This window comes from Chiloscyllium punctatum, chromosome 10 (assembly GCF_047496795.1).
Source record: "Chiloscyllium punctatum isolate Juve2018m chromosome 10, sChiPun1.3, whole genome shotgun sequence".
NCBI classification, from domain to species: Eukaryota; Metazoa; Chordata; class Chondrichthyes; order Orectolobiformes; family Hemiscylliidae; genus Chiloscyllium; species Chiloscyllium punctatum.
Window position 1 is genome coordinate 32,463,507 of NC_092748.1, and position 16,889 is coordinate 32,480,395.

The 16,889-nt window shown below is 41.3% G+C and overlaps 1 protein-coding gene across 4 annotated transcripts in view; it reads right to left on the reverse strand.

Moving 5' to 3' along the window:
• pikfyve (phosphoinositide kinase, FYVE finger containing) overlaps positions 1-16,889 on the reverse strand; it is a 151,416-nt gene that overhangs the window by 95,021 nt on the left and 39,506 nt on the right. For all 4 annotated transcript variants that reach the window (XM_072578804.1, XM_072578803.1, XM_072578802.1 and 1 more), the window contains 3 exons: positions 16,132-16,250; positions 14,865-15,036; positions 8,159-8,366 (listed from right to left, as the gene is read on the reverse strand). In XM_072578804.1, coding sequence (XP_072434905.1) covers positions 8,159-8,366; positions 14,865-15,036; positions 16,132-16,250 — 499 coding nt within the window. The remainder of the gene's footprint in view (positions 1-8,158; positions 8,367-14,864; positions 15,037-16,131; positions 16,251-16,889) is intronic.

Here is a 16,889-nt window from a genome sequence, read left to right on the forward strand (position 1 = left end):
GTTGAAGTGTTCCGAGGCGGAAGATGAGGCGTTCTTCCTCCAGGCGTCGGGTGGTGAGGGAGCGGCGGTGAAGGATGCCCAGGACCTCCATGTCCTCGGCAGAGTGGGAGGGGGAGTTGAAATGTTGGGCCACGGGGCGGTTTGGTTGATTGGTGCGGGTGTCTCGGAGATGTTCCCTAAAGCGCTCTGCTAGGAGGCGCCCAGTCTCCCCAATGTAGAGGAGACCGCATCGGGAGCAACGGATACAATAAATGATATTGGTGGATGTGCAGGTGAAACTTTGATGGATGTGGAAGGCTCCTTTAGGGCCTTGGATAGAGGTGAGGGAGGAGGTATGGGCACAGGTTTTACAGTTCCTGCGGTGGCAGGGGAAAGTGCCAGAATGGGAGGGTGGGTCGTAGGGGGGTGTGGACCTGACCAGGTAGTCACGGAGGGAACGGTCTTTGCGGAAGGCGGAAAGGGGTGGGGAGGGAAATATATCCCTGGTGGTGGGGTCTTTTTGGAGGTGGCGGAAATGTCGGCGGATGATTTGGTTGATGCGAAGGTTTGTAGGGTGGAAGGTGAGCACCAGGGGCGTTCTGTCCTTGTTACGGTTGGAGGAGTGGGGTCTGAGGGCGGAGGTGCGGGATGTGGACGAGATGCGTTGGAGGGCATCTTTAACCACGTGGGAAGGGAAATTGCGGTCTCTAAAGAAGGAGGCCATCTGGTGTGTCCTATGGTGGAACTTGTTCTCCTGGGAGCAGATACGGCGGAGGCGGAGAAATTGGGAATACGGGATGGCATTTTTACAAGAGATAGGGTGGAAAGAGGTGTAATCCAGATAGCTATGGGAGTCAGTGGGTTTGTAAAAAATGTCAGTGTCAAGTCGGTCGTCACTAATGGAGATGGAGAGGTCCAGGAAGGGGAGCGAGGTGTCAGAGATAGTCCAGGTAAATTTAAGGTCAGGGTGGAATGTGTTGGTGAAGTTGATGAATTGCTCAACCTCCTCACGGGAGCACGAGGTGGCGCCAATGCAGTCATCAATGTAGCGGAGGAAGAGGTGGGGAGTGGTGCCGGTGTAATTACGGAAGATCAACTGTTCTACATAGCCAACAAAGAGACAGGCATAGCTGGGGCCCATACGTGTGCCCATGGCTACACCTTTGGTCTGGAGGAAGTGGGAGGATTCAAAGGAAAAATTGTTAAGGGTGAGGACCAGTTCGGCCAAACGAATGAGAGTGTCAGTGGAAGGGTACTGTTGGGGACGTCTGGAGAGGAAAAAACGGAGGGCTTGAAGGCCCTGGTCATGGCGAATGGAGGTGTAGAGGGATTGGATATCCATGGTGAAGATAAGGCGTTGGGGGCCAGGGAAACGGAAGTCTTGGAGGAGGTGGAGGGCGTGGGTGGTGTCTCGAACGTATGTGGGGAGTTCCTGGACTAGGGGGGATAGGACAGTGTCAAGGTAGGTAGAGATGAGTTCAGTGGGGCAGGAGCATGCTAAGACAATGGGTCGGCCAGGGTGGTCAGGCTTGTGGATCTTGGGAAGGAGGTAGAACCGGGCAGTGCGGGGTTCCCGGACTATGAGGTTGGAAGCTGTGGGTGGGAGATCTCCTGAGGTGATGAGGTTCTGTATGGTCTGGGAGATGATGGTTCTACTAATATGCAGAGAGCCCAGAAACAAATAGTTAAAACATCAGATCAAGGTTTTCCATTAAAACAAAGTTTACACTGTACAACACAAACATGCTCTCTGCTCTGCTATGTGGTTCTACATTGCAAACATGCTCTTTGCTCTGTTATATGGTTGTGAAACTTGGAACCTGAAACTGAATACCTTTGTGCTAGATGTCTTCAAAGATTCTAGGCAGACACTGGTGAGATCCCAAATCAAAAGAAAGGAAAAGTTCAGAATAGCCTGCAGCTTCACCTGTCATCTGCAAAAGATAGCTTGGCTGATACAGCCATGTCACTCGATTTCCAACATTGCAGCCTGCACATGAGGAAATGCAGTGGGTTTCTACCAGATTTGGGAGAAAATGTGACCCAAGATGATTTAGATATGTCAGACTGACAATAGAGATCTGCAGCTGAACAACAGAATCTGAGTGACACAAGACCTTTAACTGAGCACATTAAAGAAGAGCATCTGTTCTTTTGCCTCAGATACAGGAACTGCTAAGTCTAAATAAGTCATCCAACAGGGAATGACTGACATAAATGTTGGAATATGATACTTCATGGCTCCCACTTGTGTAAAAAAAAAAGGATGAAATTACAACAACAATTTTCACTATTAGGTCAGATTCTATTCTCAATAGTGAAGGAATGACTTGTTGTTCACCTCACGGATAACTGGCCCGACACTTCATAATCTTCTCAGAGGCCAATATCGAAAATTTGACACCTGTTTCAAAATGCTGCCTTCTGCATGAAATTTGAGTCACTTTTAAACAGGGTATGCAACAACTACACTCCGATCAAAGTGACTCAAGACAGAGTCCAAATGAGGAAAATACAAATCAGGAAATATAAATGTGTGTTAAATCATGCACATAAAACAAAATAATGAACAGAAATTAGAGAGGGGGAAAATGATGAAAAGCTAAAACAGAAAGATTTTTTTGTTCCCATATCTTTTGAGGAAATGAAAATTCACATTTTACAAATGTATTTGAATTGTGAGCTCATCAATTATCATTTGCCATGTCATTAAAACTCCACACTTAAATGCAACAGTTCTAAAGTTCTTAGCTGTTAAACAAAACTAGTGGGCAATTATCCCAGGTTCATGCAATTCCATTGAATTCAATATCAAGACTACTGAGGACAGCTCTTGTCACAATCATTGTGTCCTTAACTCTGAGCCAAGCAGCCCAGGTTCAAGTTTCACCTGCTCCAGAGGTGTGTAATAACAGATTGATTAGAAAATATTGTCAAGTCTATTGGTAAGGATCACAACGTCACACCTTCAAAGGGAACAGGATAGATTTAACAGTAATTTTTACATTCCTGTATCTAATTACTTCTTTGTAGACACCAAAAATTGCTGTCAAATTTACCCTGCATTTATATCAAGCACTGATGACCTCACCATTATTAAAGCAAAATCTAGGCCACTAGGTTCAGCATACCTTAATCTACCTATATTATGAACAAAGGAACTCCTGGTGCATCATATCCCATTGAAACAAGATCATTGTGATGGCATAAAAACATGAAATCCCTCCAATTTCGGACTGTAAATTTTTAAAGCCTTTCAGCTTTGAGGTCAGTGGTGGTCCAACAGATTGCTAGGAAACCCTGTTAGATCAGTTTATTCTCTCAAGTGCTAAGGTGCAATCTGAAGCATTGCAGCCTATGTCAGATCTGACCATCTACTTGAATCAGAAGACTTTTGGTGTGTGGCTTTGACAGAGCTTGATTTTGATAGCTGACAATCACACTGCAAGTCATGAAGCTAACCTCTGGCTCTACCCTAATCTTCTGAATTACCCATGATTTGAAGGAAAAAAAAAGGGGAAAAGCATTCAACATTTTCTATGTTGGGATTGAAAAGTATTTTGCAAACTATATAGCTTCTGGAGTTTTCCATTTTACATATGGACAAGGAACAAGGATAGGCTATTCGGCCCTTCTAGTCTGTTCTGTCATTCAAGAAAAAATATCATGACTTATCTGGTTTTATCCTCAATTTATATTCCTGCATGTATCCAATAATCTTTCTTGCCTTTGATAATCAAGAATATGTCTCTGCCTTAAAAACAAAGATGCTACATCCACTGGTTTTTGAGGAAGAGCATTACAATGACTCTCAATCATCTGTTTTCAAATATTTTAAATTTATTTTTAACTGTGCCCCCTAGTCCTCTATAGATGCTTTCAAAATCCACCTAGTTGGGTCCCCTCAGGATCTTATATGTTTCAATTAAATCACCTCTGACTCTTCTAAAATCAAGAGGATACAGGCTAGACTGTCTTCTGAGAAAAAGCGAAACAATCTATTTATTCCAACTGTTAGTCTCGTAAACCTTCTGTGAACTGCTTCCAATACATTAACATCCTTCTAGATGACTGGTTACCAGTGCTGTCAACACTACTTCAGAAAAGGTCTCACCAATACCCTGTATAACTGAAGTTTAACCTCCTTTCTTTTGCATTCAATTCCCCTCACAACAAACCATAATGTTCTATTAGCCTTCCTGATTACTTGCTGTACCTGCAAACTAACCTGCTGTGATTCACTCACTGGGACACCCAGATCTCTCTGCATCCTCTCTCCATTTAGATAAGATTTGTCATTCTTCCTGCCAAAAGTGACAATTTCACACTTTTCAGATTGTAGTCCATTTAGTAAATCTTTACCCCACTCACTTAAGAGGCTCCTTACGTCCTCTTCACAACTCACTTTCCTACCTATCTTTGTGTCAAGAGCAAATGTAGCTACAAGATCATCGATCCTTCATCCAAATCCTTCATATAAACTGTGAAGAGTTGAGGCCTCAGCACCAATCCCTGTGGCACTCCACTCGTGACATCTTACCTGCCTTAAAAAGACTTTTTTTTATCCCAGCTTTCTGCTTCCTGGTCCCCAGCCAATATGTCACCCCCTACACTTTCAGCTTTTATTTTCCACAACAACCTTTGATGTGGCACTCCCCCCACAGTCCAAAGATGTGCAGGTCAGGTAAATTGCCCCATATTGTTAGGTGCATTAGTCAGAGGGAAATGGGTCTGGGTGGGTTACTCTTCGGAGGGTCTGTGTAGACTGGTTGGGCCGAAGGGCCTGTTTCCACACTATAATGAATCTAATCTAAAAAAAAATAAATTTTAGAAGAAGCCATTGTAAATCTCCTGGCGAAAACAAGTTTTGGCCGTTCCCATAAATGGAAGGCTCCACTTTATGGTTGGATTAGCTTTCCATTGACGTCATGCACCAATCTTATCAACACACCTACAATCTGGTGAATAAAATGATCTTTGGAATTCCAGCGGTGCAGCAACAAAAGGAAATTGGCTGTTGACTTAAAATTGCCACTTTTTAATTTCACATATACAGATTCTTTTGAATCTTTTTAAATACCTTCAAGAATAAACACATTACCTGGAGCACAGTCTCAATGTGACCATGCAGAACAAAACCTATTATTTATTTGCAGAAATGTAAGAGAAACAGCAATTCACATTCATATCATGTCGGTGATAAGACTAAAGCCTCACCCAAGAGAATGCCGGTCTAGAGCACTGACTTGCTTGAAGTTTGCAAAGATTTCATGTAATGGTGTCAAGGGCACGAGAAAGATTATGACATCAAGGCAAAAGGTTGAGCTACTCAGAATGGAGTTAATCTCTTTACTTGAAACTACTGTTCACATTCTTAAAGGATAATGAGCTCACTGAAAACAAAGTGTAAGATGTGGTATTTCCCGGAGCATTGTACCCCACCAAGAGGTGGGTCCATTGTGTATGTTACAAGAGATAAGAGGCATTTACTACAAGCTATTCAGGGTGGGCCCAGGAAACATATCAATTATCAGTATAAATATGACTGATAATTGGAAACCTAGTGACTGGGAAGAAAGGAGGATAAAAGCTGATTTTGGATGATTCAAGGCAAGATAATCCAGAAAGGGGACTGGGACAAACTCTACAGAAGACCGCTCAAATTTTAGGCATCGAAAGGAGTATCCGCTGCACAAGGCCTGCGCGATTCAGGATTGTTACTTGATATCACTAGCAGACATGTGGGACTCGCTTCTGGACACAAGTCAACAAGATACTTGAATGCACAATAATTTGTGTATGTTGGATTCCAACTGAAAAACAGGTCAGGCTACCGTGAATCTATCTGGCTGAAGACGGCTATCCTTAAAACATGCTGCAAATGTGGGTTTCCCAGGATGCTGCCTGGTATGGAAGGAAGGTCTTATGAGGAAAGGCTGAGGGAACGAAGGCTGTTTTCATTGGACAGAAGACAGTTGAGAGATGATTTAATTGAGACATATACGATAATCAGAAGGTTAGATAGGGTGGACAGTGAGAACCTTTTTCCTTGGATGGTGAAGGCTAACATGAGGGGACATAGCTTTAAATTGAGGGGTGTTTTACTCAGAGAGTAGCAGGGGAGTGGAACGGCCTGCCTGCAACAGTAGTAGACTCACCTCGTTAAGGGCATTTAAATGGGCATTGGACATACATATGGATAATAATGGAACGGTGTAGGTTAGATAGGCATCAGATTAATTTCACAGATCGGTGCAACATCGAGGGCCGAAGGGCCTGTACTGCGCTGTAACATTCTATGTTCTATGTTCAAAGTCTTAGCACAGTCAAGCCTAGCTCAACACTGACAGAGGATTCTTTCCTCCCCAGGAGAAATCATAGGTTTAAAGGTAAGCTCTAAATAAATCGACAAGTTGTGCACCTGCCTTCTTTCCAAAATGACATCCATCTGATCCCCAGAAAAGTAATATTTTCTTGAGGTTTGGTCAACACCCCTTCATTTAGCACATTTCATAATCCATCACCACAGCACTTCCCCATTTGGCAAATATCATTAACACGTGTCTATGGTCTACTTCATGCTGCATTACATGAGGCACGGTTGTAAAATTCAACAATGGTATTTATCAGATGCTGGAGGCAGTCTTGAATTGACTGAAGCAAGCAAGAATGATGCAGTGAATGCCAGTAATATCAAACCAACACTGATTTGTTCATAAGTACTACTTTGTTATAAATGCAAATATACTCAATAAAAAAAATTACACTTGAAAAATTTCAGGGACAATTGTCAAAACTATCGAAAAGATGCTAGACCAGCCTGACTAGCCCCACAATACAAATACTTGATTTGACAAATTTCCATGGCCAGACCTTACTTGACTATCCCTTGATAAACTTATCCACTCACCCATTTATAAACATCACCCACCTGCCACCCTGCCTCACCCTTCCTACCCATTCATTTACACATTCCCTTGTCCGTTCACTCACAATCATACTGGACCATTAAGTTAATAGCTGGGGCTGTTAAATGTGTCCAGTTTTATGCCCTGCCCGCTCCCCCCCATCCCCACCAGAGCTCTTTGGTGAATGCTGTATAAGGAATCCTGGAGAAATCAAGCACTGTTGATCCAGCAAGGAATACAGAACCATGGCGAGACAAGTAAAAGTTGGAGTGAAGCCATAATCCGATGATGATTACTTCTTCACTGAATACCCTACACAAAATCTTTTCAAGCTGAGAGCAAGAATCACAACAAAGGACAGAAAAGAACACTAAATAACAAATAGGCTGTATTTATGCATGTGTAAGGAGAAGGTCACTTCATCAAGGCTCCAGATTGATATATAAGTTCCTTTTAGGATGATAGGAAATTTTAATCCCAAAGATAGATGTTGATTGAATGAATAGAAATTATTTACCTTACGTAAACAGCAATAACTACAAGAAACTACAGACAGCATCTTTCATATGAAAAATCTGCAAATATATCAACTACCCATGTGAATTAATAGACAAATAAACCAAATATCGCTGAATTATTTTACTGCCATTGAATTTAAAAATACAAATCAGAGGATCTGTACCCTAGATAAAGCCAGAATAACAAGTTGTACATTACACATGCTAGACTTCAATAACCGCGTTTCTTCAAAGTGTGTCTCAATCAAAACCTTTGTCTCATTAAACATTTTTTCTGAAATCTTAAAAACTGCAATTAATTCAGCTCTGTTCTTAAATGCTACAAAACATCCTGCAAAGGCTTTCCCATAAAATGTCTGTAGAGCTGTGATCGATGTAAGGCCTATCATTGCCAGATGTTTTTCCATTCTCCTCAAAGAATTGTGAACGTCGATATTTCAAAACTGAAAATAACCCAGGCCACAGGTGAATCAAACAATATACCTTATATTGTTTGTGATCAAATAATATACCTTAACCTGAAATGTGATGCCTATTGCATCAATGTCTTTCTACTCCTTAAATCATTCAGCGAACTAGTCAAAGCAAGACTGTCATTAATTTCCAATTTGTGCTGTGGAACCCCATGCTCAGAGTTGTTCTATATTATAAACACCGATTTCTCTTGTAGCAACTTCCACCGGTCACCCTTGGTTGCAAACCCATATCCTGTGTGTAAAAGGGCAATTCAAATATGAAATGTCTTATATATACCTCTGCCACACGAGATCCTCTTCCAAAAATATATTTCTGATGACTTTTCTTCCACTTACAGGAGTTCTAGGTTCCACTGGATCCAATATGGATACAGAATACATTGAGTCAGTCAAAACATTTAGATCTTCACCAATGGAACTGCTGTCTGTGGAATGTGCATAGTTCAAAGCAATTTTACGACAGTAAGTGCAAGCTCGAAGATCACCTGAAGAGAAAAATGACAATATTTTAGAATAGTTTCTACTAAATGCTTACTTTTGCAAAAGTTAATAGACCAACACTGCAACTCATGCAAAAGTATAAAGGTAAACTTACAGACGTTCATTATCAAAGTTTACGACATAATTTGGCCTTTTTACGTATTTGCATGCATTTCTGAAAGAAGTGTTATTGTTAACTGTGCCAAACTGGACACAGGAAAAAATGTTTCACATTACAGGCAAAATTGATCTCATCTCGGATAGACCAGTGACTGAATTTCAAGAACTATATTTCACATTTAAACGCAGTAGAACATGGATAACATCAGTAGCCCTTTTACATCACCGACATACAGCAGTACATTGTAAATTAAATATATGTAACTTTACCAACACCAATTTTACAAAAAAAAATCTTTCCACAGGATGAGAGCCTTGCTGAATAGACCAACTCCTATCCAGGAGGCAGTTAAGAGTCAACCACATTGCTGTGGGTTTGTAGGCCAGACCAGGTAAGGATGGCAGCTTCCTTCCCAAAAGGACGTTAGTGAACCAAAAAGGTTTTTCTAAAAGCCAATGGATTCATGGTCACCATTAGACTCTTAATTCCAGATAATTGCTGGTGGGGGTTCGAACCTTGGACCCCAGAACATTACCTGGCTCCCTGGATTAACAGTGCAGCAATAATACCAGTAGACCACTATTTCCCCTTATTAATGACAATTTGAATGACTGGATTTTCACAATTTTTATATTTACCATATATATTTGTATAAATTACAAGCCCATGATTTATTGCCTAAAAACTTGATCTTTTTCTATATATTTCATGCAGAAGTCTTTTTCTTTAAAAGATCAAACCATGGTATGATTATTAATTGCTTAGGCAATTACTACAATTCACTTGTTAAAATGTATAAAGAAATCTAGATTGTTCATTCTCCAACTCTAGCGGAAAACTGCCAATCAACAAACTGAAGACTACCACAAGATCTACTGACATGCTTTCAAAAAAGAATAAAACGAAAGTGGTTCACATTAAAATAAAAGTTGCAACATTCACAGACAACATAGAACCTCAGCAAGCAAGTTTAATGTTTCTAACAAAATAATTAGAGACAAGAGAAAGATAACGAAAATAAATGTGGAAAAATTAAGTGCAGCAGCAGAGGACTTCTAAATAAATGGCCTTACCTCGAGAAAATGTGGCAAAATAAAGTTAACAATGATCAGAAAATGGTTGGTATTGCAGGGATAAATATTACCAATTAATTCAACTCACTCAGAGAATCATAAAATCCCTACAGTGCAAATAGAGGTCATTTGGCTCACTGATTCTGCACTGACCCTCCAAAGAGCATTCCACCCAGACCCACACTGCGTAAACCCCACATTTACCATAGCTAATCCAACTAGCCTGTATATCCCTGGGGCACAACAAGGCAATTCAGCATGGCCAATCAACCATTGGTCTGGGGGAGGAAAATGGAGCACCGGTGGAACCAAACCCGGTCCCTGGCACTTTGAGGCAGCAGTGCTAACCACTGAGCCACCATGCTGCCCCAGACAAACCAAGATAGACGGTATTTCAGAATTCATTGATGTGCATTCCTGCACTAAAGGTGCACATAAAAAGACAGACTGACTACTCCATCAGAAAACAAAAACTTCCCTAGTCAACCATGGTTGCCTCATCCTCCCTGTCCCACACTCGCTTTTCCTTGGGATGAATCTCTGCTGTGTCTCCTGAATTACTCCCACAAACTCCAGCCATTGTTGTTCCACTGGCTTTCCTGCTAGGCTCCTCTCCCATTCAATTCCAGCCAGCTTCTCCCTCATGTCTCTGTAGTTACCTTTATTCAGCTGTAATACCACTATCTCTAATTCTATCTTCTCCCTCTCAAATTACAGAGTAAATTCAGTTACATTATGATCACTGCCTCCTTAGAGTTTTCTGATGGGAGTAGTCAGTCTGTCTTTTTGGATTTTCTAATTTCCCCTATAATTAAATCCTTCTCCCTGCCCCACTAATTTAGTTGAAAGTCTTCCTGATGAAGGGCTTTTGCCCAAAACGTCGATTCTCCTGATCCTCGGATGCTGCTTGACCTGCTGTACTTTTCCAGCACCACTCCAATCTAAACACTGAAAGCCCTGTCAACAGCCAGTTATGGGATTCGCTAGGACTCTGGTCTCAGCACGGTTCAGATGAAGAGCGTGCCTTCGGAAAAGGTCCCTTCTTCCTTAGTACTGGGACAACGTCCCATGAATTCAGACCCATGTCGCCCACATCAATCTTTGAACCACGCATTTTCCTGCTTAATCTTATCGATCATGTGCCAATTAGCTTGTGGATCAAGCAATTATATAGAAGATGGTATTAGTAATAACATTAGCAAATTTGCTGATTATACTAAGCTGGGTGGCAGGGTGAAATGTGAGGAGGATGTTAGGAGATTATAGGGTGACCTGGACAGGTTAGGTGAGTGGTCAGATGCATGGAAGATGCAGTTTAATGTGGATAAATGTATGGTTATCCACTTTGGTGGCTAGAACAGGAAGGCAGATTACTACCTAACTGGAATCAATTTAGGTAAAGGGGCAGTACAAAGAGATCTGGGTGTTCTTGTACACCAGTCAATGAAGGTAAACATGCAAGTACAGCAGATAGTGAAGAAGGCTAATAGCATGCTGGCCTTTGTAACAAGAGGGATTGAGTATAGAAGCAAAGAGGTTCTTCTGCAGCTGTACAGAGCCCTGGTGAGACCACACCTGGAGTACTGTGTGCAGTTCTGGTCTCCAAATTTGAGGAAAGACATTCTGGCTATTGAGGGAGTGCAGCGTAGGCTCACGAGGTCAATTCCTGGAATGGCAGGACTACCTTACGCTGAAAGACTGGAGTGACTGGGCTTGTATACCCTTGAGTTTAGAAAACGGAGAGGGGAACTGATTGAGACATATAAGATTATTAATGAACTGGACACTCTGGAGGCAGGAAACATGTTTCCGCTGATGGGTGAGTACCAACCCAGAGGACACACCTTAAAAATAATGGGTAGACCATTTAGGACAGAGATGAAGAGAAACTTCTTCACCCAGAGAGCGGTGGCTGTGTGGAATGCTCTGCCCCAAAGGGCAGTGGAGGCCCAGTCTCTGAATTCATTTAAGAAAGAGTTGGATAGAGCTCTCAAGGATAGTGGAATCAAGGTTTATGGAGATAAGGCAGGAACAGGATACCGATTAAGGATGATCAGCCATGATCTTATTGAATGGTGGTGCAGGCTCGATGGGCAAAATGGCCTACTCCTGCACTTATTGTCTATTGTCAATAATCCAGAGATTACCATCGTTTTGGCCTTACTTTGTAATTTAGCTCCTAGGTATTCATACTCTCTTAGCAGAACCTCTGTCTAGGTTTTATCTATGTCGTTGGTACCGACGTGGACCATGATCATGGCATCTTTACCCGCCCACTCCATGTTCCACTGCAGCCCAGATGAGATAGCATCCCTACAGTGTGGAGACAGGCCATTTAGGCTCAACAAGTCCACAATGACCCACCGAAGAGCAATCCAACCAGACCCATTCCCCAACCCTATTATTCGACTTGTACCCTTGACCAATGTACCCAAACCTACACATCCCTGAACACTATTGGCAATTTAGCATGGCCAATTCACCTGACCCACATTTTTAGACTGTGAGAGGAACCCACGCAGACACAGGGAGAATGTGCAAACTCCACACACAGTCGCCCCAAGCTGGAATCGAACCTGGGTCCCTGGCGTTGTGAGCTACCGTGCCACCCTAAAGATATCCCAAACCTGAACACCAGGCAGGCAACGGAACCTTCAGGACTCTCGATCCTGGTCACAGAGAACAGTGTCTATGCCTCTGTCTACACTATCCCCAATTACAGCAACATTTCTCTTCTTGCCAACATCCCCCCTACCCGGCTCCCGCTCCCACCCTCATGGCACGTGAATGACTCTCTGCACCATGCTGCTGTGATCAGTCGGCTCATCCTCCCTGCAGTCCCTATTCCAGTCCACACAGGGAGCAAAACTCTTGAACCCACTGGACAAGATTAGGGATTGAGGTTCCAGCAACTCTACCCCCTGAATTCTTCTACCTGCCTCACTCACAACTACACCCTCCTGACCACTGGCCGAATTCAGGTTAGTCAGTCTAAGAGGTGTGACTATCTCCTGAAATTTAGCGTCCAAGTAACTCTCCCCCTCCCTGATGTCACAATGTTTGAAGCTCAGAGTCCAGCCCATCAGCTCTGAGCCAGAGTTCTTCCAGCAACCAGCATTTATTACAGACATGGTCACCGAGAACCACTTCACGCAGAAACAACACGTTAATGAAGCTTCAAAGAGGAGGACATAAAAGAGGAGAAAAATACAACAAGCTGAACTATAATGTCTTGGGAATCTTCTCCAATTCTGAATGTTGTTGGAGAACAAATTGAAGTCTGGACAAGAGCCATGTTCTCTCCTTCAAGAATACAAGGGCGAGGGATTAAAAGTCAGCTCAACTTGAGTTAGTGTGATAGTGAGCTGTGGTGCTCATGTGTTCCAATGGACTGAGGTCCTTGTGTGTACTAGCTGGGTTCAAGAACTTGTGTGTTGTGAAAATCATAGTCGTAAAACCACTCTATGTTGTAAGTAAAGGAGCGTCGGAGACTGAGGGGTGACTTTATAGAGGTTTACAAAATTATGAGGGGCATGGATAGGGTAAATAGGCAAAGTCTTTTCCCTGGGATCGGGGAATCCAGAACTAGAGGGCATAGGTTTCGGGTGAGAGGGGAAAGATATAAGAGACCTCAGGGGCAACTGTTTCACACAGAGTGGTACGTTTATGGAATGAGCTGCCAGAGGAAGTGGTGGAGGCTAGTACAATTGCAACATTTAAAAGGCATCTGGATGGGTATATGAATAGGAAGGGTTTGGAGGGATATTGGCCAGGTGCTGGCAGGTGGGACTAGATGGGGTTGGGATATCTGGTTGGCATGGACAGGTTGAACCGAAGGGTCTGTTTCCATGCTGTACATCTCTACGACTCTCTGACTCTCCCACACCGAGGGCTGCAAATCTGCTTAGAAAAGACGGTAAGACAATTCCCAGTTAATTTCTCTTCACATGGAAGCTTGACAATTTGAAATAAGGAACCACAGCAACTTGGTGAACCCTGCACGGAATCTGGTCATAACACAATAAATGCTGAGGATGAAGGTGAGGAAAATCCACAAGATATGTAATCAAACCATAGGGACAAATTGTTTAGTTAATCAGATAGTGATTGTAGTGTTTTCGAATGCAGAGGGATGCGAGCATTCATGAATCACAAAGAGTTACTATGTAGAGACGGCAAGCAATTGGGAAAGCTAATATAATTTTATAGATTGTTGCAAGGGGAATTGAATACACAAAAGGGGAGATTATGTTTCAGTTGTACAGGGCACTGGTGAAATCACAGCTGGATTACTGTGTACAGTACTGGTCTAATTAGGAATGATGTAAATGCATTGGTAGCAGTTCAGAGAAGCTTTACTAGACTAATAACTGGATTGGTCAGTTTTTCTGAAAAGGGAAGATGGTCAGGCCCCGCCTGCATCCACTGACATTTAGAGAAAGTAAAAATAACTTGATGGAAGTACACAATATCCTGAGGGGTCTTGTCAGACTGCACATGGAAAGGACATTTCCTCTTGTTGCCAGAAACTAAAACTAGACGTCACCCATTTAAGCCAGCGATGAGAAGTATTTTCTCAGAGGCATGAGAGTTGAAACTTTCTTCTTCAAAAAGGCAGTAGAAACTGAGCCCTTAAATTTTCTTTTAAGGCAGAGGTAGATAGATTTTGATAAGAAGGGGGTGAAATTTATCAGGGATAGACAGAAACATGAAGTAATCAGATCAGCCATGATATTATTGAATGGAGGAGCAGGCTTGAAAAGCTGAGTGTCCTGATCCTGTACCTAATTCATATGACTGAAGAACTACAATGTGAAGTATTGCAGTTGATTCATTACGGTGTATATTAATATTATATTGGATGAAATGTATATATGTCTACATTTTTAAATAAATAAATAGTATTGTGTATTTTAATCTGTTCCATTGCAAAAATTCTTCAAAAATGTTACTGTATAAAAGAATCAAAATTTTGAGGTTGCCTAAATTAGGAGCTGGATGAAAAAAAAAATCAACTTCTACACAAGTATATCTGATAAACAGTATAAGACAGTAAGATACAGTAACATAACTCTTAACCCAACTTATTTCTTGACTAAAGCTTGCAACCACTTGGTTTTCTTTATAAACATTTTAAACCATGCTGTATAATTTCTTGTTCCATAACAAACTTGTTGGCTATATTTAACTATTTAATCCACCATAATGTACTCAAAACTAACACTTACCCTCTTCAGGTGTTTAAATTAATCAATTGCTGGTGCAAACTTAGAAGAGTGAACCTCAAATTGACTCACGTATTTACATACCAGCATAACCCATGAATTTCCCAGGTATTTCCTGATTGCAACAACGACTGCAGAAGATCTGTCCACACAAACGGCAGTGATGTCGACGTCTGAAGGTGGTAAACTTCTCATTACAATCATAACACTCTTTACATTGACTATCTGGCATCCAGTACTGCTTCAAATCAGTGTCCTATTTTGCAAAACCAGGAAACAATCGAGGATTCAGTGATTAGAACTATAAGAACATAATAGAACTTATTCGCATGCATTACAAATAAACACATACTTGGTATATTTCTGATTCCTGTCCCTCCTTCTTTGGCACTTTGATATACAACTTTGCTCTAAAGAGAACTTAAACTTTTCAGCATTACAATCTGAACAAGAATGAAGGCTGGACAGAAAGCAAATTTTGGCAATTCACATCATTCTTTTATAACACCGAGGTACAAGATAGTGACAGATCATGTCATAATATTGTCTCATTTTTCCCCTAAACTCCAGTTGCTTATTGTATATCTTGCAGTTGTTCTGGTCAGACTTTCAGCTCTTCACTTCCTTAGCTTTCAATTTCATATTTATTTAGGGATCATGTCAGTCATTCTCAGGATTAGACCATTGGAAGTCCATCTTCTCTTGGGGACAGTTATCAGCAAAAATGTTATTTATCCGTTCTGAAATACTTTTCCAAGACATCAAGCTTATCCAACAATGGCCACCTTAATTCTGTTGGTAGCAGCTGCATGAAAATTTACTTGGGGCAAGATAGCAATGCAACATCACAACACTTGTTACAATAACTTCTGTTCCCCTTTCTTGAAGCATTTTGCAATGATTCCTTTTGTGCAAATCGTTGGTGTTGCCAACATAATTAAATAAACATAAGATGGCAAACAAATTCTCTTTTCCAGTTTCTTTGCAGAATTCCGCACAAACGTATACCATTTTGAGTGACTTTGTGCTAGTTAAAAGATAGGAATGGTGGATCAAAGATATTCAAAGTCATCAGATATTGCACTTGTTAATGAAAACCCATTGGCTATCCCTGCTCTCTATACTTTTCAGTTTGGCAACAAACTTGCTGCCCAGATATTAGCAGCATTTTATGTTTTTATGCTTGATGCAATCTTTTCTATGAGGATATGAAGGTTCTATATAGTTGTTTAGAGGGTGGTCAGACATCGTCACTTGTTGCAGTTTTTCCTGCCTTCTGAGCCTGTTTTGCCTTTCTAATTTTATGTTCTGTATAGGTTAACAATTTAACTTTGTTTACTATGTACTGTACCTGGCTTCTTCCCTCCATTATTTCTTTCAAGCGCTTCAAAACTGTTGTAAGGCTCCTCAGTTGTACTGCTGTTCGAGGATCATGGCTTCCCATTGACACATCTGGTTTTCTAGGACCATCTAATTAATAAATCAAAAACAATTTAAACATCAAATTAATTCATGGGGTTACATCAGTTATACAAAGAAATAAGCAATTTGGTCTAACTTGCCAATGGAGCAATTCTGCTCCTCTCTTGTTTCATCTAAATCTAAGATAACCATCTATTTCTTTCTTCCTCATTCTCAACTTCCCCTTAAATGCTTCAATAATATCCGCTTCAACTACTTACTGTGGTAATGCATACTTCCACATTCGCACTATTCTGCATTTGAATTTTCTTCCAGTCCTCTACTGAATTTTTCAGTCACTATCTTATATTGATTGCCTTTAGTTATGCACTTCGCTACAAAAGAAAATTTCCTCTCTGTATATAATAAAGTTCTGATAATGAAAAGTCCCCTATTAGGTCACCACACAGGCTTCACTTTCAAGAGAAGAGAGACTCTTTCCTGACTAACCTACATATTTCTGACATCATCACTGAATGTTCTCTGTACCCCCTCCAGCACCATTTTTATAATACAATATCCAGAACTGCACGCAGTACTCAAAGCATGATGGAACCAAAGTTTGATACAAGGTTAGCATAATTTCCTTACTTTTTAAAATTCTATCCATCCAGATAGAAAGTGTAGTGCTCAGCATCCTTTTATTTT